This window comes from Choloepus didactylus, chromosome 4 (assembly GCF_015220235.1).
Source record: "Choloepus didactylus isolate mChoDid1 chromosome 4, mChoDid1.pri, whole genome shotgun sequence".
NCBI lineage: Eukaryota > Metazoa > Chordata > Mammalia > Pilosa > Megalonychidae > Choloepus > Choloepus didactylus.
Window position 1 is genome coordinate 46,984,901 of NC_051310.1, and position 23,220 is coordinate 47,008,120.

Sequence of the window (23,220 nt, forward strand, 5' to 3'; positions counted from 1 at the left end):
CCCCTTCAGGCTCCCTCGGCTCAGCTTCCCTGGCCCCTTGCCTCAACCCCTCTGCCGGCGAAGACGCGGGCGCATCCCTCCCAACCCCCACCCTCACCCCAGAACTGAGAGGGTGCCTGTGCTTTTGCAAAACCTGGGGAAAGTCCCCGGGTCACGCGGTTGTGTGTGGGAGCCTGTGACGCTGAGGCTCGTCCCCACACTTCCGCCTACAAAGTCACGACTAGGGACCGTGGCGGGAACAGCGGCGCCCATAGCGCCGGCCGACCCCCGCCCGGCCACTCGGGACGGCGCACGTACGCACGCACGCACACCCTGGCCCCAGTGGCCGCCGTTCGCTGGGTGCAAGGCGCGCCGTCACGTGGGACGATCGCCGAGCGGCGGCGCGGAAAGCCGCGCGAGAGCCGACCGCTGGGTGCGTGAGCCGGCGCCACCGCGTGCCGTGGGCGGTGCGGGAGCCTGTCCCTCCCGCACGGAGGAGTCGGCCTGCCGCCGCGGCGGCGTCTGGGTGAGCATCGCGGCCCAGCCCCTGGGGGCTGCTCCGTTCTCAGTCCCTCTCTCCGCGAGCAGCGAGCCGCCCGGTGCAGCGGCCTGCCGCTGGACCGGTCGCGGGGCAGATGCAAGTAGCCGGGGAAAGGGGTATTTGGTCCATTTGCGATGTCATTCAGTGTAGAGGAGGAAAATGGAAACCGCGAGTCAGCGCTGGGTCGAAGATGCCCCAGAACCTACCCTCGCTCCCTGCCCAGGGCGGCCACTGGGCCCTGGGGCCCTACAGCCCCAGACTCGACGCAGGCCAAGACGACGCGCGGGGTCGCAGCCAAAGGCACAGAGATCACTCCGCTGCGGGCCCGGGTGCCACCCTCGCGGAAAGGCCCTGCGGGCCTGCGGGGTCCCCTGGTGGACCGCGCCGAAGTCTGCTGCAAGGGGCGGGTCTCCAGGTGCAGGCTGCGAGGAAGCCGCGGCACCTGTGCATACTCCCCTCCAGTTTGGGATTACCCAGTTTTTAGGGCTCCTTATAATTCATGTCTTTATTTTTTCAAACTATATTAGTCTCGTTCTAAGTAAATCCAAGTTTTCTTTTAGAAGCCTGTCCTATCAATTGCCGTCCTCCTTCAGGGAGCAATCACGCTGTGATGAGGCTGCTTATGTAGAAACTACCGCTGAACCTTGAACTTGACAGCAGCTTAATACATATTGCAAAAAGTAATGACTGTTTTCCCCCAAGGGATTAAATTTGGCATTCATTCTCTTGAGATTCAAGACCTTTTGGTAGCGCTATTGATTCTCTCACAGGATTTTGTCAAGTATGTGAAGTACACTTTGGAATCAGCTATTAGAGCTGAGAGGGCCTCAAAGAAAATCTAGTTCAACCCTTTCATTTTATAGGTAAAGTATCAGACCTAAAGAGCATGTAAGCCCCACAGCTCTCAGTAGCATAGACTCCAGGATTACGGGCGCCTTGGTTATTGCTCCTTTCACTCACTCACTGTAGAGACTAGGTGCCAGAGGTAATTACACTTCACTTGACTTGATCCGGGTTATTGAGAAATCAGGCTTTGTTAGTATGTGATGGCACTAGTATTTTATCTAGTGGGGTTGGCACTGTGTTTAGGTGGGATAGCTGCCTATGATGTACTTTCCAGCTGAAAACCCATTCTGCCAAAATTTATCACCGTTCCTCCTTGAGGATAACCAACATTTGCAACATTGGTCAGGTTAAGGCATCAGAGTTCTCTTTAGCAATCTAGATGTTTTGTTAAGGGTAAGTTATGAATCCATTACCGGACATTAGCTCCTTAATAGGAACAGAACACTGGTGGTATAGAACACGGAATAGATTAGTTCTAATGGCTGGGAGGTAATCAGGAAGCAGTGGAACATCACAGGGATGGGCAGCAAGAAAGGGAGGAGGGACCCCACCTGTCCTGCTTCTTTTCGCCAAGACCTGCCCTGAATGTCTTATTTGGAGGTAGTGCAGATAGATTCTGCTCAGGTTGGGTCGATGTTTGTTGAATACCTATAGTGGGCCAATTCCCATACTAACTGCTTTCATGGAAGACTTTTAAGTCTTACCAAAAAGGTGGTGGTACTGTCTCCATGTCATAAAAGATGAGACTGAGACATAAAGAGATGTACCTGGCTGCAGTGATACAGTCATTTGCTCTAGAATTCAAGCTTAACCATTTATCTCCTAAGTCCAGTCAGTCCTCTTTTGCATTATATCTTGCTACCATTTAAAGCCGGGAAGGGGAGGAGAGAATCGCCTGTGGCTGATTTATTGGCGCCTGTGGTTGCCCAGAGAGGCCAAGCAGGACGTTCAGCTGCCCTCTATGCCTTAGAAAGTGGAGCTGTGCACTTCCACCCTATCTCCTAAGGGGAATGAATAGGAGCCAGGCTGTCTAGCTGGGGAGGAGGGGCCTAAGGGCCTTGGTCATAAAATATCCTGGTGAGAGCTATGCTGGGAAGTGTTGCGTAATGCCCTCTCCACCGCTGAACCAAAGTGATTTATTTACTATGATCTGTAGGTGGTGCTTGACCATCTTGTTAAAAAGAAAAACTTGTCTATTTTAATGATAAGAGAGCTGGAAAATAGTTTGTTGGTTTTGGGCTTTTTTTGTTGTTTTTTTTAAGTATTACTGCAGGTTTTTTCCTTGTCTTAAAAAAGCAGTGCAGGTGCTCTTATCTTGATAATTTTAAAAATACTACTCCACCACTTCCTGTGCCCCCTATCTGCTTCTTTATTCCAAATAGTATTTGAAAATTAGCGTTTTGCAAGGAGAACTTTATTTGAGCAGATCTGAGAGAGGAGTGCTAAGAAAAATGCTCTAGCTTATAGTTAACAGCACAGGCTATGGAGTTGGACTTGGCTTTTTGATCCCTACTTTATACCATTTGCTAGTTGTGCATCATAAGCCTGTTTTTCCTCATCTGTAAAATGGAAAAAAGAGAACACATGCAAAAACAAAACAAAAAATAACACATGGTCAAGCTGAGGATTAAAAGATAATTTACATGAGCACTTAGGAAAAGACATTGCATATAGAAATAGTAGCTATTATATAATTTTAAATAATATTATAATAGTAGCTGTTGATAATAACAAGAACAGTATTATTCCCTCTAGAATAGCAAAGATATTGCTACTTGAACCTGCTAGGGGAGAGTGGAGTAAGAGAAAGTGTTTGAAGCGAACATTTGTTTCAGGATTATTAATTGAATTTATTTTGAATTTATTTACACTTCTGCTTTCCCTTTATTAGCAGGCTTTTTGTTTGTTTAGTGTATCTTGCCTTGTCTGGGGAAGAAATGTTTATACTGCTAACCAGTTATTTCTAATTCATTTCTTTTCTGGTTACAAATCAATGATGATACATTGACTTTTTCTTCCTTCTAAAGAACTCTAGACCCTTTAAGCAAAGGGTTTGTTTTTTTTGTTTTGTTTTGTTTCTTAATTCAGTTTTATTGAAATACATTCACACACCATACAATCATCCATGGTATACAATCCACTGTCCACAGTATGATAACATAGTTATGCGTTCATCACCACAATCTATCTCTGAACATTTTCCTTACATCAGAAAGAACCAGAACAAGAATAAAAAATAAAAGTGAAAAAAGAACACCCAAATCATCCCCCCATCCCACCCCATTTGTCCTTTAGTTTTTATCCCCGTTCCTCCACTCATCCATGCACTAGATAAAGGGGGTGTGATCCACAAGGTCTTCACAATCACACTGTCACCCCTTGTAATCTACATTATTATATAATTGTCTTCAGGAGTGCAGACTGCTGGGTTGGAGTTTGGTAGTTTCAGGTATTTACTTCTAGCTATTCCAATACATTAAAGCCTAAGAGGTGTTATCTATATAGTGCATAAGAATGTCCACCAGAGTGACCTCTCGACTCCATTTGGAATCTCTCAGCCACTGAAACTATTTTGTCTCATTTTTAAGCAAAGGGTTTTAATAGCCCGTGTGGGTTGTAGGATTATAGTTCTGCAGCTGAGGAAGTATTGGTTCAATTATGTTCAGAAGTTATAATCACTCATGTCTGTACTATATTCTAGGTCTGTCTAGCATTGCTGTTTTCCAACTTTCTCTTGTCCTTTGAATACCTAATTTTTTTTCTTTCAGAAATGCAGCCTTTATTTTTTCAGTGAACCAAGAATAATCTTTTCCTTTCTTTCACAGGGTTCAGCTATTTTTTAAAGTTCATTAGTGATTTGCATTCACCAGTGTTAGCATTCTTGTTTGCCTCGCGCTACAGCTTTATCAGGCATCCCTTAATGTTGGTTAGATGGAAGTTAGAGATGCAGAAGGCTAGCTGTGGTGGCCAAGAGGCAGGAGGCCCCAAACTAACGTTGCCCTGTTCAGTTAAAGGTTTTTAGAGTGTAACTGCTTTTCCTGTGTCATCTTCCAAGTCTGCTTCTTACCCTCTTCTCTAACATTCTCAGTGGATTTTCATAAGCAGATGCCCAGAATAATTGCCAATTCTACGTCAAACAATTTGGAATTTTTATATCATTTTTAGATATTATGAAAATTAATGAAGTATGACAGTTAATAATTATTTTTCCTAAATACTTAAAATAAATAAAAGTCAGAGAATGGTGTTTCCTTCATCCTTACCCACCTACCCCACCCACCCACTTCTCTATTTGGAGCACTTTTGTGTCTTAATCTGGCCAATATTTTGGTTTAAAGTTAGAATTACTGTTGTTGATTTTTGCTCATTTAATGTATCCGTATAATTCCTACACTTTGAACATGCTTTGTGAAATTGCTTTTTATCCTTTAATTTTAGAATGTGAAATACTACCTTGGTACCTTGTTCTTCAAAGGCAGAGGTTCTTTACTGAGGCATCATATTAGAATCACCTTGGGAGCTTTTTAAAAAAGGTATCTGTGTTTCATCCCTAGCAATTTTGTGTAGTCTGGAGTAGGAGTTGGTTGTCAGTACAGATATCCATAAAAGGTTTTACAATTTAGTCAGTGATAAGAGCCAGTGTTCCAGGATAAAATGATTTCCACAAACATCCTTACATTTTCTAGGTAATAAAATATCTCACCTCACACAATTATGTAAACGTACCTTTAAAAAAGTTAAAATAATTGTCTAAAGTATTTTATCATGTGGCACTACAAATATTTCTGCTTTTACCTTTGATTATTTATAACTAGGAGTAAGTAGCTCAAAACAGCTATCCATGTTCCTCTGCCAATTTTATGGTCTTCTTGTCTTAATGATAATTAATCATAAAGTCACAGTGATAGGAACCTACAGACCCTCTTACAGAAACAGATGTCCTAGACCTTTTGTTTCTTTTTTATTAAGGATTCTTAACTGCCTGAGAGAGTAAACAGCTGTATAGTCCAGGACATCATTTGAGCTACTGTAGATCTGAGTCAAGTCTAATTAATTCAATAGATTTTTAAAAATAAATTAAAAATCAGAGATGATGAATATCAAGCTACCTTTGAATTAAACAAACATAGATACCAGGAAAAAGTTGTTCCAGCCTATGTAGCTTGAGCTAATCCAGAGTTACTGTAGTCTAAAAAGTAAATAAGGTTTTTGTAGTCTCCCTTAAATATCAAAGCTAAACCTATTTTTATAATATAAACATCACTTTGATAACAGATAAAGCTTTTAAAAGTGAAGCATTCTTACATTTTAGTTCTCGTGTTTGTAAACATAATAAAATGATAAATTACTTCTCTGCATCCTCTCTCACATCTTAAAATTTCTACCCAAAATTCTCAAATATAACTTCTAAGATCTTGCTGTATGCATAAAAAGTTTGGCTATTCCATATAGTAGAGAAAATAAAATCCATGGCCAAAGAAATAAGTAAAGTCTGTATAAAAAGCCTAGTCAACTTGCAAAGTAGGTTGTATTAGAAAATGTTCTTAATACTTTGCAATGGATTGGAGTCAGGTAAAAAATCTGGTTGTGTTGCTTTAAAATGTCAAAGTCTTATTGTTATGGAAACAAGTTTGAATGAGTATATTAGGTATTTTAGTTGCTTTTTAACAGATTTGAAGTTGTTTCATCTTATGAAGTTGGAAATTTTACCACCTTATTTGATCCAGCATACGTACAAAATCTATCATTACTACATGTGGTGAAAGTTACAGATAGGGGTTTTGTAGAAAGGGTACTGAGCTGAAAGTCAGATTTAAGTTGATCAAAAAAGAGAGCATAGGGCAGTGGTTCTCAAAGTGTGGTCTAAGGACCCCATGGGGTTTCTGAAACATCTTAAGTGAGACCCAAAGATTTCCCTTTAGCTAGGGCAAATTCTCTTCATACACTTCAACTAAAACAATGTATGGCAACAGGTTGAATGCAGAAGCAGATATAAGAATCCATCTGTATTTTTTTAAGCCAGATATTGAAGAGGTTTGCAAAAATATAAAACAATGCTAGTCTCCTCACTTAAAAAAAAAAATTTGCAGACTTATTTTTTTTTAAATGTTCTCAGGAAGTCAAATCTATTTTTATTCCTTTATGCAGAGTAATATGGGGGAGAGGGTACATCCTGTGTGCCTGGATTTGTCTTCTCTGTATACCAGAATCTTCATTGTTAATACTCAGTTCAGGTACATTCATTTAATAGACTTTATAAGGATTCTTTAACTTAATTATTTCTTAAGATGACAAAAAGTTTTGTTAAGAATGACTAAATTCACACTTCTAAATGAGAATTATATACATAACCTTTAATGAAAATCTACTGTTCACTTATCAGCCTCTATTCCTCCATTTCTCCTCACTTATTACTGATAATTTTCCTTATGTGGCTGTAGGAAAGTTCCTGAGAGTCTGGATCCTTGACCCTTCAAACTGTCAAAGCTGGAGTGTTCACTTCCTACTTCAAATAATTTAGTTAAGTCATAGTCTTATTCAAAATATTAATTTAAATGACTGAGTTCTTATCAGTGGGTTTCTTCTGGAGTCCTGTTTATTACTCTCAGCAGAATGTAAGAAACAACTGAGTGATAGCAGAATGCTCTGTTTCCCTAATCTGAATGCTCTGTATGTGGATCAGCATTCACTCTGTAGGATCTGCGTTCTCTGGGTTCTGTGACATTTTAAGTCCTTTTGGCAGGAAATTGCAAATTACACAGAAACATGGATACGGTGAGACTTCTTGTGCCACTCACTTTTTTTAATACATATATTTTTTTAGGAAAAAAAATTATTTCAGTTAATGGATTTATTATTGTTATTTAAAATGAATTAAATATTTTAAAAATCTCTCACTTTTAATTTCTAATCTAGTAAATATAACCCACATAAACAAGAGCTCTTTGCAATCCTTAATAGTTTAAGAGTGTAAGTGAATCTTGAGACCAAGACCTTTAGAGCTGCTGCTAAGAGTTGATGTCTGAGTAGTTCCTCTTGGGACAATTCTCCTGCAGATAGAAACTATATAGGAAAAAAAAATTAACTACCAACAGGCACTGGAGAGTGATGTAAAGCAGACAAAAACTGGAGTGAGGTCTACACTTGAAAGAAAGGGAAACACTGGGTAAATTTCCATTTTTATGGCTTTTTGCCTAAGGGTGGGCTCCAGTTGGTGACATAGGGGGATGGCCAAAACTGGTATAATAATTTGCAGTCTTGCTTGAAGAAAAGAGTATAGAGTTCAGACTGACAAAACAGCTGGATGGTAAGGGGAAAAATCCTAGAAAGGACATGGTTGGGGAGAACCCCAAATAATGTGTAAAAACTGCTCAAATCTCTTACCAACCCCTGAACTATACATGTGTGGAGAGCATCCTCCAAGCAGCACAGTTAAGGCTAAAGAAAAAAACTGAATGGAGATTTTAGCTGCTGCCCACTGCAACAGGGGCAGAACTTGGAGTTTGAGTGCAAGCAAGTTAATTATCTGCTCAGAAAAAAAAAACCAAAAAAACAAAAATCAACCTCTTTGGAAGAGTATTTCAGAATCTAGAGTCTTTACTGCATTAATCACAATGTCTAGAATATAATCTGAAATTCCTAGATGTATGAAAAAACAGGAAACCTTCACCCTAATCAAGGGAAACTGACCCCAACATGACCCAGAGATTGGATTTAGCAGAGAAAATTTAAAGCACCTATTATAACATGCTCAAGGACATAAAGCAAAACAAACTTGTAACATATGAACAAGAAGGAAATCTCAGCAGAGAAAGAGAAACTTTTAAAAAGAATAAAATGGAAATTTTATAACAAAATACAGTATCCAAAATGGAAAGTTCACTGAATAGGCTTAACAGAAATGACAGAAAAAAGACATCAGAAAAAGATCAATTAATAGAAATGATCCCATCTGAAGAAGAAACAAGTTATGTGAAGGTCCTCGATTCCAGATTTCTTTTTACTTTTTTTCAGGGTCTAAACTCACCTCCTCCCTCTGCATATGGACTGACCTCATAGCTTGTAATTCAATGCCCCTAAAAGAGTGTTCTCAAATTCCCTCTCCCACCTGATCCCTCTTTTTCCAGAGCTAATTGTTAAACTTATGCTTTTGATTGCATTCCTTCTGGCTTCTGGAGACTCTGCTCCCCTTCAGCCTAAAAGTTTCCATTTGATCTGCAGCTCCCTCCTTGTTCTGTCCTATCTGTGCCTTCCCTTCATGGCCTCTGCTTTCTAAAAACCCTTTGCAGTCAGCTTTTTTTGCCCTCGTTGCTTTCCTGAACGGTTGTCAGGTATCACTAGGAACCTCTCGGTCACCACACTGGGGGGTGTTTGTAATGGGCCTCATTTCCATGTTTCTCTGTAGCATTTTACACCATTGTTCCCTCCAGGTTTCTCTCCTTTCCTTCACTTCCCTTGCTCTTCCTCAGTGATAATACATTTTCTCCTCCTTTCACTTCCTGTGCTTTTTCCATGTTTTCCAAGTATTTATTTTAGCTTTTTTTTTCTCCCATTCTACCTCATGGTTCCATCTGCTCTTAGTGACTTCAGCCTTTCCGTTTCAGAGGCCTCCTCTCTCTCTCTCTCTCCAGTCCTGCCCTCTCTAGATCGCCATACCTGCATGTTGTCTCCACTGATCACTAAACATTTCTACTCAAATGTCCTGGGGTAGACACCTCAAATTCACTGTGTCCAAAATGGAACTTAACTCTCACCAAGCCAGTTTCTGTGCCTCTTCTTTGGTGTTTTGGAACCCTGCCTTTATATCAACACCTAGCCCTTAGCAGTTATTCTGCAGATATGAACTGAAGGAATGAATGAATTTTTCTAGGTATGCAAGACAGAATTCTGAGACTCACCTTTGACTTGATCTTCTCTGTGACTGACCACATCCAATCTACTGCTAAGTCACGTAAGTGCAACATCTGCTGTATCTCTTGACTCCTTCCTTCATTCCCACTGCCATTAGTTGGATATTGCAGTTGCCCCCTGTCTGGCCCTACTTTTTTCATGCCTTTCCATTGCTAATCTTTGTTATACAATGCTACTAGAATAATGTTGACTCACAGCCCTCATGATGGTGATGATGATGATGATGATGATGATGATGATAAGCAGTTTTTATTGAACACTTACTATAGGCCCACTGTTCTGAGTGCTTTTGAGCATTTTCTGAAGTATCCATATAATAACCTATGGGATAGATACTGTAATTATCCATGTTTTTAAAATGAAGAAACAAAGGCCCAGAGAGTTAAGTAGCTTGTCAAGATCACACAGCTAGTAAATGGCAGAGCTGGAATTTAAATCCAGGCTGTCCAATTCCAGAATCCAAGTTTTAACTACTATGCTCTTCTCCCTCCCACAGAATAAGTTATTGACCAGACTGTGCTTACTCAAACACCTTATGTAGTTCGTTTCTAACAGAACTGGGATGCCTTTGTGTCTTACATTTAGCACCCTCTCCCATCTCTTGTTATTTCCTTTTACTTCCTTTTATTTTCTCTTTCCCAATCTGAATTCTTTTGTCTAGATATTCATATCCCTCCCTGTATGTTTACTCATTCTGTTTTTTTCTGCTTGGAATGCTCTGCTCATCTCCTGCCTCTTCCTCTCGTTCAGTTCAAATGCCTTATTTTCCACTGGGTCATCTGTTATTTATCTCCATCTTGCAATCTGTTCTCTGAAATGCTTTTATGGCACTTAATGCTTTTTACCTCATTTCATAATTACTATGTTTTATGTTTTCTCTTCCCCATTAGCCTCTAATCTTCTTCAGTACAGGATCTAGGTCTGATTTTTATTTCCTGCCCCCATGGCTTGTACATTGCATGCCTTCAAATATTTTTTCCCTTATTAAAGTTCTCTTCAAAAATATGTGTTGAATAAGTGAAGAATTACTGTTACTCATAAAGCATTCAACAAAAGACTTTGTATTGGTGGCTTTTTTAGTCTGCCATTTCTCATTTCCATTTTGTTTAATGATTTATTATACTAATGCACTAATAGTAGATAACAATTGATGAAAATGTTAATGATCTGAGAGTTTTAGTTTTTTTTTAGATAATTTGTAGGGCTAGTTTGAGATACTTTAATTTGAGATAATTCAAAGGCACGTTTTTATACATACTGAAATTTCTGATCCAGAGTTTTGTTTTATGTTTTTAATCTCCATGTAAATCAATGGTGTTTTAGAATCAGAGAAATGGGGTAAATGACAGTAAGTTGTGACTCTCTTGGTTAAATGGCCTCTTGGAACAATAGTCACAATTTGGATTTTTGTTTGTGTTTTTAGAGCATAAGATCAAGTCTGTAGATTCTGTTATTCTTATTTTAGTGCTGCCTAAAAGTTGTTTAAAATAAGATAGTAAGGGTTAAGAGTTTTGTTTTTATTTTTTTAATTGGGGACGGAGTGGGAAAAACTATTATGTTTGAACACCTAGGGGTTTAAAAAGTAATGAGTGAATGTAGAGTAAAATAAGCAAGTTGCAAGATTCCTAAAGTACAGTATTATTTATGTAAAATTGTAAAACATGAAAATGAGACTATAATTTGTTTAGGGCCATAGACATATGCAGTAAGAATATGATGATGCACAAGGGAGTCATAAACACCAAATCCAGGCTGGTGGTTACTTTGGAGGCAAGGTGGGTAGGGGATAGAGTGAGGGAGAGATGCCAAAGGGTCTCCATCATGTTTGTGATGTTTGTTTTTTATGCTGAGTAGTGGGTAGCTGGGTGTTAGTTACATTGTCCTTTGTGCCTATTTGTCTATCTGAAATATTTCATAATTTAAAAAAATGAGGAGGGAAAAAGGTTTACATGTAGGTATATAGTAAGTTCAAGGATTAGAGTTCCCCACCCGCCATTGACCCTCTACTCCCTATATCCCTCCCTAGAAGTGAACATTTTACTGGTTTCCTTGAACCTTTCCAGAGATATGTACATAAGCAAAAATATATTTATGTATAAATTCCTCTCCCTCCTTAAAAAAGAAAACAATCACTCGACTCCATTTACATAAATAGTAGTCTTATTTATACAATTTTATATTTTGCTTTTTTCACTTAATATGTCTTGGAACATAGGGGACTGTTGGTTTGATGGGCTGAGCCCTCCACCATAGGACTTGCCCTTGGGAAGACTGTTGCTGCAAAGGAGAGGCTAGGCCTCCCTATAATTGTGCCTAAGAGCCTCCTGCTGAATGCCTCTTTGTTGCTCAGATGTAGCCCTCTCTCTCTAGCTAAGCCAACTTGGCAGGTGAAATCACTGCCCTACCCCCTACGTGGGATCTGACACCCAGGGAAGTGAATCTCCCTGGCAACGTGGAATATGACTCCCGGGGAGGAATCTGGACCCAGCATCGTGGGATGGAGAACATCATCTTGACCAAAAGGGGTATGTGAAAAGAAATGAAATAAGCTTCAGTGGCAGAGAGATTCCAAAAGGAGCTGAGAGGTCACTCCAGTGGGCACTCTTACGCACAATATAGACAACCCTTTTTTACGTTCTAATAAGTTGGAATAGCTAGCGGTAAATACCTGAAACTATCAAACTACAACCCAGAACTCATGAATCTTGAAGACGATTGTATAAAATTGTAGCCTGTGAGGGGTGACAATGTGATTGGGAAAGCCATATGGACCACACTCCCCTTTGTCTACATTATGGATGGATGAGTAGAAAAATGGGGGAAGAAAAAAAAAAAAAGGCACCCAGTGTTCTTTTTTACTTTAATTGTTCTTTCTCAGTTTAATTTTTATTCTTATTATTTTTGTGTGTGTGGTAATGAAAATGTCAAAAATTAATTTTGGTGATGAATGTACAACTATACAATAGTACTGTAAACAATTGAATGTATGCTTTGTTTTGTATTACTGCATGGTATGTGAATATCTCTCAATAAAAATGAATTTTAAAAAATCAAAAAAAGAAAAAAATATGTCTTAGAGATTATTCCTTATCAGTACACTAAATATATAGCTTTTAAATCTTTTATCAATAATAATTACTATTATTTTTACCAGGACTTGGCCCACAAATAAGCATAAATGTTTTGCTGTATCTTGTTTGCTTAACTGTCAGGCTTCTCCCTGATTCCTCTTTCCTGATATTCCTGAAACTTCCCAGGGGTGTCTTTATGTATAACCTGACCATTCCCTAGGCTCCTTCAGTATGTGGGTGCTATGTAAGGTCACAACCCCTTCGGGAAATGAGGAGGGAGGAAATTTGGGCTCTGGAACCTGAGTTCCTGGGTTTAAATTCCCTGCTCTGTCACTGCTAGCAGCATGACCTTGGGTCAATTACTTAACTCTATTTCAGTTTCTTTATCTGTAAAATGCATTTACTATTCCCTTGTAGGGTTGTACTGATAGCAAATGAGTGAACAGTGCCTGACATATAGTAAGCACTATAAAGTATTAGCTATATTTATTTTATAATCATCCTCTCAACTGACTGTTGCCCAAAGCCACTGCCAATTTCCAGGTGGCTGAATCCACACCCCACCTGTATCTCCTTAGACCTGGGTCTCTGGCTAGTAAGAAAACCTCGCTCTCTTTTCAAGATCTGTTCTTTCATAAGAGGTTCTCCCATCTACCCAGTGATGTCCGCTTACCATGGCTGCCTTCTTCCTAAACCACCAGGGCTCTGCATAGCTGGGATGAGGAAGGTGGTGAAGTACAGCAGCCTCCCACACGTCTGGAACCAAGGCACTCTAAAATATCCAGGCTTTGCTATTCACACTGGCCTCTCAGCCAGAATACTTCTACATGTTACTCCTCATGCATGGTTTTCTCCTGAAACTCGTTGTCCCTTCCTGTATTCCCCTTCCTTTGGGGACCTCCAGACTTGTATGTGCCTGAATCCAGGATTCAGGATTCAGGTTCTTTCCTGTAGGATTCCTGGGCCCCATGTAAATCAGGGAATGGGGCTTGACATCTATTTTAAGAGCTCCTGAATGTACTGTGACTGATAAATTCCCCAAACATTCGATGATAGTTGGGAGGCTGATGTCCCCCAAGCACACAGGCAATCCCTAGGAAGCAGTGACAGTTCTAGCCCAGCCAAGTACCATGTTACATTAATAACATTTATAATTCACATTTGAGGATCAGTTTCCAGTTTACAAGGTATTTTCACATCTGTTATCTCAGTTAACTCTGAGGCAGGGATCAGTTTCTCATTCCCATTTTTTTCAATGAGGAATCTGAGGATTAGAAATACTGTGGTTACATAGCTAAAAAAGGACAGATCTTCTGTTTGCGACCATGTCTCATACCAAGCTGCCTTCTTACAAGTTGAAGTAAGGCCACATTTTATGGCTTCAGCAGAATTTATTTCAGTTGTTGTAATGGGATTTAATATTAGCTAGATTTGGGGTGAAAACAGTATTGAAAACTATCAGTTGCATTTAAAATTAGGTCACTTCGCTATTCTGTAGGATTATGTAATTGTAGCCAATTTTGTAAAAATCAAACAAACAAAAACTATACTTCATTCCTTTTTCTCAGAGCCACAATGGACACTGCTGGTCATAGCCTTGTCCTTCTGCAGCAACTGAACATGCAGCGAGAATTTGGTTTTCTTTGTGATTGCACGGTTGCTATTGGAGATGTTTACTTCAAAGCCCACAGAGCAGTGCTCGCTGCTTTTTCCAACTATTTCAAGATGATATTTATTCACCAGACAAGGTAAGGATGTGTTTTTGTAAATCAGAAGAATTTTTAATATTGTGATAAATGTATGAACCCCATTATAACATTATTTAGGGTTTTTTTATTGTGTGGGGTCATCTTAAGTTATTAAAAATAATAATTTTTGGCACATTAGTCAGTAAACTTCTCAGTAAATAGGATCCATGGTGGAAGATGAGGATGATAATAATAATAGCTAAAATTTATTGAACGCTTATCCCATACTCAAGCACTGAGTATTTACCCTATAATGTAAATGGTACTGTTATCACTATCTTAGAGAAAAGGAAACAGAGACCGTGTTGTTAAGTAATGCGCCCATCCAGCTAATAAATTGTATTCAAGTGCAGATCTGTCTGAATCTAAAGGTCTATGCTCTTAAACATTAACTGTTGATCTCTATTCTGTAACACTTTCCTAGCAAAGTCTCAGTGTCATAATTCTGCCCACTTTATATTCCATATTACAGTTCAAAGGTCATTTGTTTAAAATACTATTCAAAAAGTTTTTTTGATTCTTAAAATTTGGGTTACCCAACATGATAGGTATGTGGGGAGAGGGCAGGAAAGTGGTATTCAGATTCTGAGCTTTTGGTAAAGAGTTTTAACCATCACACTTTGTAAGCAACAGAACACAGTTTTTTTTAAAAGTACCTTACATGAAATAATTAGGAGTCCAGCCTAAATTATACATTTTTATTTAATTGGTTGTTCATTCAAATATTTATTGAATACCTATGTGGCAGGCATCACACTGTGCTAGACCCCAGAAACAGGTAAGTTATACTCCCTGTGTTTAAGAAGTTCATTTTCTGGTAGAGAGATAATACATGTAAAGAAAATAATTGTAGTGTAATTTATCAATCTGTGCCTAAGTTTCCTTGTCTGTAAAATACTAGAATAGTATAGTTAACACATAGGTGTTGAGAAGATTAACTAGATTAATAATAGTAAAATGCTTAAAACAGAGCTTTGTACTATTAGCTACTGTTATTAATGTGCTAGGTCTTTAAGAGAAGTGTATATAAAGTAGAGTAGGGTGTCACCAACCCTATTTAGAGAAGATTGGAAGAGGCTTTATGGAGGCCGTGGATTTCCAAGTATTAGGGGGAGTTTTCCAGTTACTGTAGAGGTTGGAAAGAAGGTACATACAGGCAGAAGGAAAAAAATGCATGAAAGCACATACAGATATGAACCAGTCCAGCACATTCAGAAAACTGAATAGATCAGTGTGATTGGAATGTGTGGCACAAAGGCGAGAGGAGAGGAGTTGGGAGCAAGGGAACAGGTCCTGGGCAGTATCTTCTGACATGCCAGGGAGTTTCCTCTCTGACCTAAGTGTCAGTGTAGATTACCTTCACTGTATTAGAACCACTACTTTCAGATCAGTCTCCTCTGAGAGCTGTGAGTTGGTTCATCCCTAAATGTACCTGTTGTGTGCCAGGAACAATGCTGAAGTAAACCCAGGAGAAACAAAGCTTGCTGTCTGGTATCTCTCTATTGAGCAACTGAACATCTTCAGTTACCAGAGGTCTATCCTGCTACAGACAAGTAGGTGGGTCAGAGCTAAGGGTGAAATCCAAGAGAGGAAGAGCTAATCCCAAGATGTTAGGACTAAAGAAATAGAATGCTAGGATACTGACACCCAGTGCACTTTGATGCATTGACATACAGACTTCTGCTTCAGGAACTCCACTGATTAATGTCATTGTTAAATAATCTCCAGTATTTCCTTCAGGTTGTCTTTACTCATAATTTTTCTCTACTCTTAATTTTTCAGGGAGTTTCATGACGTTCTGTTACACAGTCATTCCCGTCTATAACATGAAGTGTAGAATCATGTAAAAACTGGGTTTAGAGTTATTTTAAAGTTTTTCGAAATTAGAGCTGTATTCATTTGTGATTTAAATAATAGATATATTCATATGTGTTGGAAACCAAGATAAGGTTAGTGTAATTTAAATTCTAAATATTACCAACTTCAGTAGACTCTTAAGTTCCTATTTTATTCATCATTTTACTATCCCCTGTTGCCTAGTATAGGGCATGCCGCTTAGGAGCAATCAGTGAATGTTGAACTAATCAGAATATCTTTCTTTGTTTCCTAATGTTAGACAATATACTGAATACATGGCAACTTGTTGCTGAGCCCAAAATTGGTATAAAATCAAAGTTTAAGCTTTGCTGCTGTGTTTCATCAAGGCAGAGTGCTAAGTCTGAACTTCTTAGAAAGAAATTGCTTTAGCCTACTGTTGGCTAAAAAGTCAGTTACATTATGTTTCATTTCATGTGGGTCTGTTTTTTGTTTTTAACAGTGAATGCATAAAAATACAACCAACTGACATCCAACCTGACATATTCAGCTATTTGTTGCATATTATGTACACTGGGAAGGGGCCAAAACAAATAGTGGATCACAGTCGTTTGGAGGAAGGGATTCGATTTCTTCATGCTGACTACCTTTCTCATATTGCAACTGAAATGAATCAAGTGTTCTCACCAGAGACTGTGCAGTCTTCAAATTTGTATGGTATTCAGATCTCAACGACCCAAAAAACAGTTGTCAAACAAGGGCTGGAGGTCAAAGAAGCTCCTTGCAGTAACAGTGGAAACAGAGCTGCTGTCCAGGGTGACCACCCCCAGTTGCAGCTCTCTCTTGCTATTGGGCTGGATGATGGCACTGCAGACCAGCAGAGGGCCTATCCTGCCGCCCAGGGCTTGGAGGAGCACCAGAAGCCCCCAGCGTCCATCAAGCAGGAGAGATGTGACCCAGAATCTTTGATCTCTCAGAGCCACCCCACACCCTCTTCAGAGGTGATGGGGCCCCCTTTCACTGAAAGCAGTATCAAAATACACCTGTGTCATTACTGTGGGGAACGTTTTGATTCCCGTAGTAACCTAAGACAACATCTCCATACTCACGTGTCTGGATCCCTGCCATTTGGTGTCCCAGCCTCCATTCTGGAAAGTAATAATCTTGGTGAAGTACACCCCCTCAGTGAAAATAGCGAGGCTCTAGAATGCCCCAGGCTCAGCTCCTTCATTGTCAAGGAGAACGAACAGCAGCCGGATCACTCAAACCGGGGCACCACAGAGCCTTTGCAGATCAGTCAGGTGTCTTTGATCTCCAAAGACACAGAGCCAGTAGAATTAAACTGTAATTTTTCCTTTTCAAGGAAAAGAAAAATCAGCTGTACCATCTGTGGTCATAAATTTCTCCGAAAGAGCCAATTGCTGGAACACATGTATACACACAAAGGTAAATCTTACAGATACAGCCGATACCAAAGATTTGGTAATGCATTGGCCCAGAGATTTCAGCCATATTGTGATAGCTGGTCTGATGTTCCCCTGAAAAGTTCTCATTTGCCACAAGAACATTTAGACTCTTCTTGTGCCTTAGAGTCAGAGCTCACACAAGAAAATGTGGACACTATCCTAGTTGAGTAGCACCTACTCCTTCAGAATCTTTTTTAGCAGAATAATCTAAAATTAGGCATAATTTCACTTTTTTTAAAAAAAAGTTTTAATGGTAACATATACAACATAAAATTTCTCATTTTAACCACTTCAGAATTTTTATACTAATTCTGAAAAAGAAAATTCATGTGGCATTTTTTTAAATTCATAAATTATTTTCCTCCTCAAGTTGTATTGACTTTTTTTCCTTTACCATTATCCATAGTTTTAAGGTTGTATGTATTAGGTGTTCTTATTATAAGATATATTAATACCACGGTTATTAAAATGTAACCTTCAGTTAGGGCTTTGACCTTTTCATAAATTAAAACACTTTAGAAATCAGAAATCAGTGTAGAAAGATGGAAACTTTAGAGTGAATTGTTATTTATAAACTTTCTAAGTTTTTCCAGGTTATAATATCAGTAAAATCAAATTGACTATGAACTAAATGAAATCTGTTTTAAAGAACATTCCAGACTATCACTTTTGGTTAATATTTCACATGAATTAAGCCCCTGTGATATTCAAAATATCTTCTTCTATGTAGGAAATTAATAGTTATTTTAACATATAATTATATGTTGTAATGCATAATGAATTTGTTTTGAGGCATAGCTATACCTAGTCATGAGTAGTTTTAAAGTTATTTACTTTAATTAATAGCAGTACAACATCTCATATGACTCTTATTTATTTTTTAACATTGAGATACCTCATTTTTAATGAAAAATACTTTAATTGAAAGGGAGAAGAGTCAGAGAGATATAAAAATCTTAAAGAGAGAAACAGTAAGATAAGTATACATAGATAAGCATGCAGAGAGAGAGATTCAGGTAGAGCTGCACTGACTAACTACCTTCTTGTTACCTTAATCTAGAATGTTTTCTTATTGACCATAAAAGCAATTTGAGATTTTTATGCCCAGAGGTTTAGTGAATTTAAAAAGGAAGATGATAAAATACAAACCATCTTTCTACACTTAGTGTAAGAGGATTTTCTAGACACCCTGGGTTAATGCTAATTTGCTAAAAATCACTTGAAAACGTAATTTTTCAGTGGCACAGTTTTCACTTTTTTCTGGTCCATAAAACCAGCAGAATGGATACATTCAGTATTCTAGAACTATGTTTGAAATCCTTGATGATAGCTTTCCCTCTGTGAATAAACTTAACTCCCTTTTTATAATGGTAAAACTTATGAAACTAAAAGAGAAAAATTAAGGTTGATGGAATAAACAATAGACTCTCCTGTTCTATGCATCTGGGAGGTAGTTGGTCTGACTCTACCACAAAGGATGGATCTAAATTTTTTCTGAAATTTTAAAGTTTCAAATACCAGATAGGAATAACAAGAGAGGTTCAAAACAGCCTCATCATTTTGTATACTGCCCTTCTGTTAAATTCTATGCTTCACCTTTTAATAAATCTAATAAATATGGTTTGTGAGGCTTAAAATTTAACTGCATACAAAAACTCACTCCTGACTGAACATTTCTGAGGACATTCCCTGACACCTCAGTAGCATCAGTGTTCATTCAGGAGTGAGCTGAGAGAGTAATTCAGCTAATTCTCAGGACACAAAGGTTTTCTCTAGGTAAACAGTGAGTTTAAGTGAATTACAGAGAAGCTTTTCTTGAGGTCTGAATGAAGAAAACCTTTTGGTGGCAGGTTAGCAGTTACGTTTCTGCCTTAGACAAGAGAGCAAAAGCCTCCTGCAGTCAAGATTGATGGGAGTTGAGAGCAAAATCGAACTAGCTATTGATACAGGATCAGTTGTGTTAGGAGTGGGTCAGAAATTCATCTAATCTTAAACTTTTTTCTACCAAATTGCTTAAAAACAATTATTCAAATTCATGCTGCATCAAAGATATCATCTTCCAGGAAGAACAGAAATATTAACATAGATTTTATGTATTTCAGGCTATTAAGAATATATTCCCTAGCCTTCTTCAAGTAAAGTCTTATTGCTCTCATTAAGATAATTGTTTTTCTGACTTTTGTCTTCTATATTCTTTACTACTTGCCCATAGTCCTTGATATAGGAAGTGTGTATCTAAAGGGTGGGAATTAGGGGTGTCTGTGGGTTGTGGGGTAGGCAGCAGTCCAGGGCAGTCTGGAGAAATGGTAAGAAAGAGTTTGCTTGTGGCCAACTGGCCATGATAGCCAGCACTAATTTAAAGTAGTAGTATATCTACATTTGTTGGGTGTTAAGAAAAGAGTGGCTAACTGTATTTCTATTCTTATTCATATAGTTACTTTAATATTAGGAATTCAAAGCAAATGCTCTTTAATTCTCATAACATTTTTTCTGTTTTAGGAAGCAGAAAAAAAATGTTAACTTCATTTCACAGGGAAAAGTCCTAAAAGCTGGGTTCCAGAGAGCAAGAAAATAGTGGTGTGGGATTGATCCCAGCTATTTTTTTTTTTTTAGTTCATTCAATAGCATTTAAAAAAAATTACTTTCATATGCCTAATACTGTGCCCTGAGTCTAGTTTTTAGAGATGTGATTCCTCACTAAGATTATCTGCTTTGTCGAAAAATTGTTCTTCTAGTTAAACCCTTTGGTCTTGATTATATCATCTGCAAAATGGAGCTATAATCTTAACCAATATCATAATAATAGAGTGTAGTTTGCATAATGATTTCTGAACTCTTAAAACTGGAGATGTTATATGTACTTTCATCAATACATTAAGCGTATACTAAAAAGACATTTTCCATATGGATCAGCTTAAAATTTCCCTTGCTTTCCATATCCTACATATAGTTGTTTTCTGGAGAAAAACAGACTATTTGAGTGTTTGTCCTTATTCACTAATTGTCAGAACTTGGTGTCTGCTAAGTGCAGTCTGCCTTATAACGAAACCAAAAATTCTCTCTTTATGACTCCTTGTTTTATTACTCCTTGCTCTGATTTCCCATCTGTAAAAGGTATATAAGCAATACCTACCTCACAGGGGTGTTGTGAGGATTTATATTAAAATTGTGTTATATTCTCTCAGTGTTACTGATAAACCCAGCCAGATAAAGAAAACTACATTTATTCTGTAGCCAAACCTATTAACTTCATTATTCCAGCTTGTAAATTCTGGAAGTCTTAGAAGTCATCCACTATTTAATAATCAATAATTAATTGACAGAACTCTTATTTTTACTTTTTTATGAATGCCCTAGAAGCAGCAGTGTTGCTAGAATTCCTAGTCTGTCATAATTATCGGTATTTCTCTTTAACCTGCAGGGAGGAGGATATCAGTTCTTTAGTATTATTGGGAATAAAACCTTGTCAATTTCAACTTTATGGAAAGTTCCCCCAAACATACTGTTTACTCATAAGAAAAGGAACAAAATCAATGAAGAAAATATTTTCATTTCCTTCACCCAGGAGACAGGAAGTGGAGTGGGGATAAAAACAGTAATTTATCATATTCTTTCAAAATGGTATTGGAAAAGGCTCCACTAGAAACTGAAGGAAATATATATTAATCATGGTAGCAGATAACAATCTGGAAAATGTGTAATTCCTTTAAGGTATATTTGCACAAATTCTTGATGTTATAACTTGGACATTTGATGATAGGTTATCAATTTTTTTGTGGTTAATTGGTAAAAATTGGTATAATTGGCCATGTGAAGAATTTTTATGTTATTCATATCTTTGTATGTTTTAAGCTAAATGTAGCCCTATGGTTTTCTATTATAGTTAGTTTTTAAATTCTTAAGAGTGAAATTTGTAAGTGATTATATTCTCTGCTGTAGTTCTGTGTTTGTGTTGTTGGACTTTTTGAAAACTAGTATGATTATATGATTTCCAAGCCTGGATATCTTAAATACGAAGAGTCACAAACCATAATTTTTGTCTTCAGGATCTGGAAGAGTCCCTTGTGCTTTAGTATGTATCTGTGCCATATTTCTTAGTAAATATTGTCCCAGATGCAAAACTCCTCTAGAGATTTTGTGCCAAATAAAGTCACTTAGCCAGATTAGAGCAAATGTCAACTCAGTATACCTTAAAAGAAACTTGGATTACAAAAACTTGTACAATAAAAAAGGTCCACTGAGGAAATCTTCAAAGTACAAGTAACACATAGCAAATACAGTAAACTGAAATCAATAATACATTGTATGGTTAAATTCTTCCACCTAATGTACTGTAAATTTTTCTTCAGACATTTTTAGAAAGTTTTGTATCCTCTGGTTGGAATGGTAACAGTGGATTTTATGTATTTTATCATGAATAAATTAATGCGAATTGATCATAAGCAAAACCTTTTATTAGCTCATCTTATAGAATGTGTTCTTGTTTGACAGAAACGTCTGCCAAATGTCTGCCTAGTGTTGAGGTAAGTAGTCTCTGTGCTGGGGAGCATTTTGGATGTGTGATGCAGAAATGCATCAGTGAGCCCAATTCTTACCACCATAATCTTTGTTAAAAGAAAATTGGTGTCCTAGTCAGGTGCTCTCTAAATACCATCTCTAGAAAGAAAGGTAACAGCTCGTCATCTTCCAGAAATTTCCTGCTTTGCTCCTTTCTTCCTGTTTGCTGTATCCCATCCTTCCCGCAGCCACATAACTTAGAACAGTGATTCTCAACTGGGACAGTCTGCCTCCAGAAGATATTTGGCAATGTGAAATGTTTTTGGTTGTCACAACTGGACGTGTATGTGTGTGTTCTGGTGGGGGAGGGTAAGTAGGGGAAGCGGGTTGCTGCTAGCATCTAGTGTATAGATGTCAGGGATGCTGCCAAACATTCATAATGCAGAGGGTAAGCCCCACACCAAAGAATTAACTAGCCCAATATGTCATTGCTGAGATTGACCAACCCTGGTCTGCAAGCTTAAAATAAGTTTTGCTGTGGTCGTCAAGGGTTAAAAGATATAATGAAACTTAAATTGGGGGATTTCAATCCCAGTCATCTTTGGAGTTAATAGTATTCTGATGGAGTATGAGACGTGTTAGTTCAGAATTAAGTTTTATTTGTATTATCCTTTTTCCCAGCTTTTAAAAGATAAAAAATGCGATTAAAAATCAGCAAAGTACTAAAGAGCAAGACCGTTTTAAATCTATTCATCTAATTTTTGAATTAAATAGTTGTGTCCCTAAAGAGGTCTCTTCGTGAAATAAAAATGTTATAAATTGTAATTTGTGAATGATGTAAATGTTTAATCTGGCCAAAAGGTGGCACTAATGTAGCTTTTAAAAATGGATTTTATATTATGTTCAAATTTGACACCACTACTTGCTTAGTTCACGATTTATTTAGTCCGTAGCTACTCCTGGATTTGGCTTTATTTTATAGAGCCATAGCTAAGAATTCCTTGACATATTAGGTACTTCCTGTATCTTGACATTCCTCCTGATCAAGATGCTTCCAATTTAGATGTAAATACATTATTGTAGCAGATAGCTTTTTAAACAATCAGATTTATTGTGATTGTTGTACTGAGCATTTCTGAGGATTCTTGCTGTTCATTAACAGCAGGGCTGTGGAATTATAGTCCCAGTCACATTGGCTCTTTTAATCAGGCAACCCAAATTCAGTTTTTTGATGTTACACCTAGTCAAAAGAAATCCAGGGATATCAGAGTAAATACTTTTGTTTTTTTCTTCTCATCCACAACTTGGCCAGTATTTTATTTTCTAAAATTTATTTTTCAGCTGGT

At 38.0% G+C, this 23,220-nt stretch overlaps 1 protein-coding gene across 10 annotated transcripts; it reads left to right on the forward strand.

The window, feature by feature from the left end:
- The first annotated feature begins 157 nt into the window (after window positions 1–157).
- ZBTB25 (zinc finger and BTB domain containing 25) lies at window positions 158–22,233 on the forward strand. 10 transcript variants are annotated; one of them, XM_037832557.1, is made up of 6 exons: window positions 158–505; window positions 4,805–4,899; window positions 6,808–9,317; window positions 13,917–14,096; window positions 16,414–17,357; window positions 21,869–22,233. In XM_037832557.1, exons 4-6 carry the CDS (start codon window positions 13,924–13,926, stop codon window positions 21,988–21,990), a joined length of 1,239 nt encoding a protein of 412 aa, XP_037688485.1. In that variant the 5' UTR covers window positions 158–505; window positions 4,805–4,899; window positions 6,808–9,317; window positions 13,917–13,923; the 3' UTR covers window positions 21,991–22,233. The 10 variants fall into 10 exon arrangements, with proteins under 10 accessions (XP_037688485.1, XP_037688486.1, XP_037688481.1 ...); XM_037832558.1 differs by lacking the exon at window positions 21,869–22,233 and adding an exon at window positions 19,877–21,843 and having other exon boundaries at window positions 160–505; XM_037832553.1 differs by lacking the exon at window positions 21,869–22,233 and having other exon boundaries at window positions 164–505; window positions 6,808–6,886; window positions 9,237–9,317; window positions 16,414–21,848.
- The last annotated feature ends 987 nt before the right edge of the window (window positions 22,234–23,220 follow it).

Excerpts from the sequence above, each read along its gene's own strand:
- ZBTB25 (XM_037832551.1), top strand. The coding sequence starts at position 13,924 with ATGGACACTGCTGGTCATAGCCTTGTCCTTCTGCAGCAACTGAACATG. Across the intron at positions 14,097-16,413 it reads ATATTTATTCACCAGACAAG|TGAATGCATAAAAATACAAC; the intron begins GTAAGGATGTGT and ends TGTTTTTAACAG.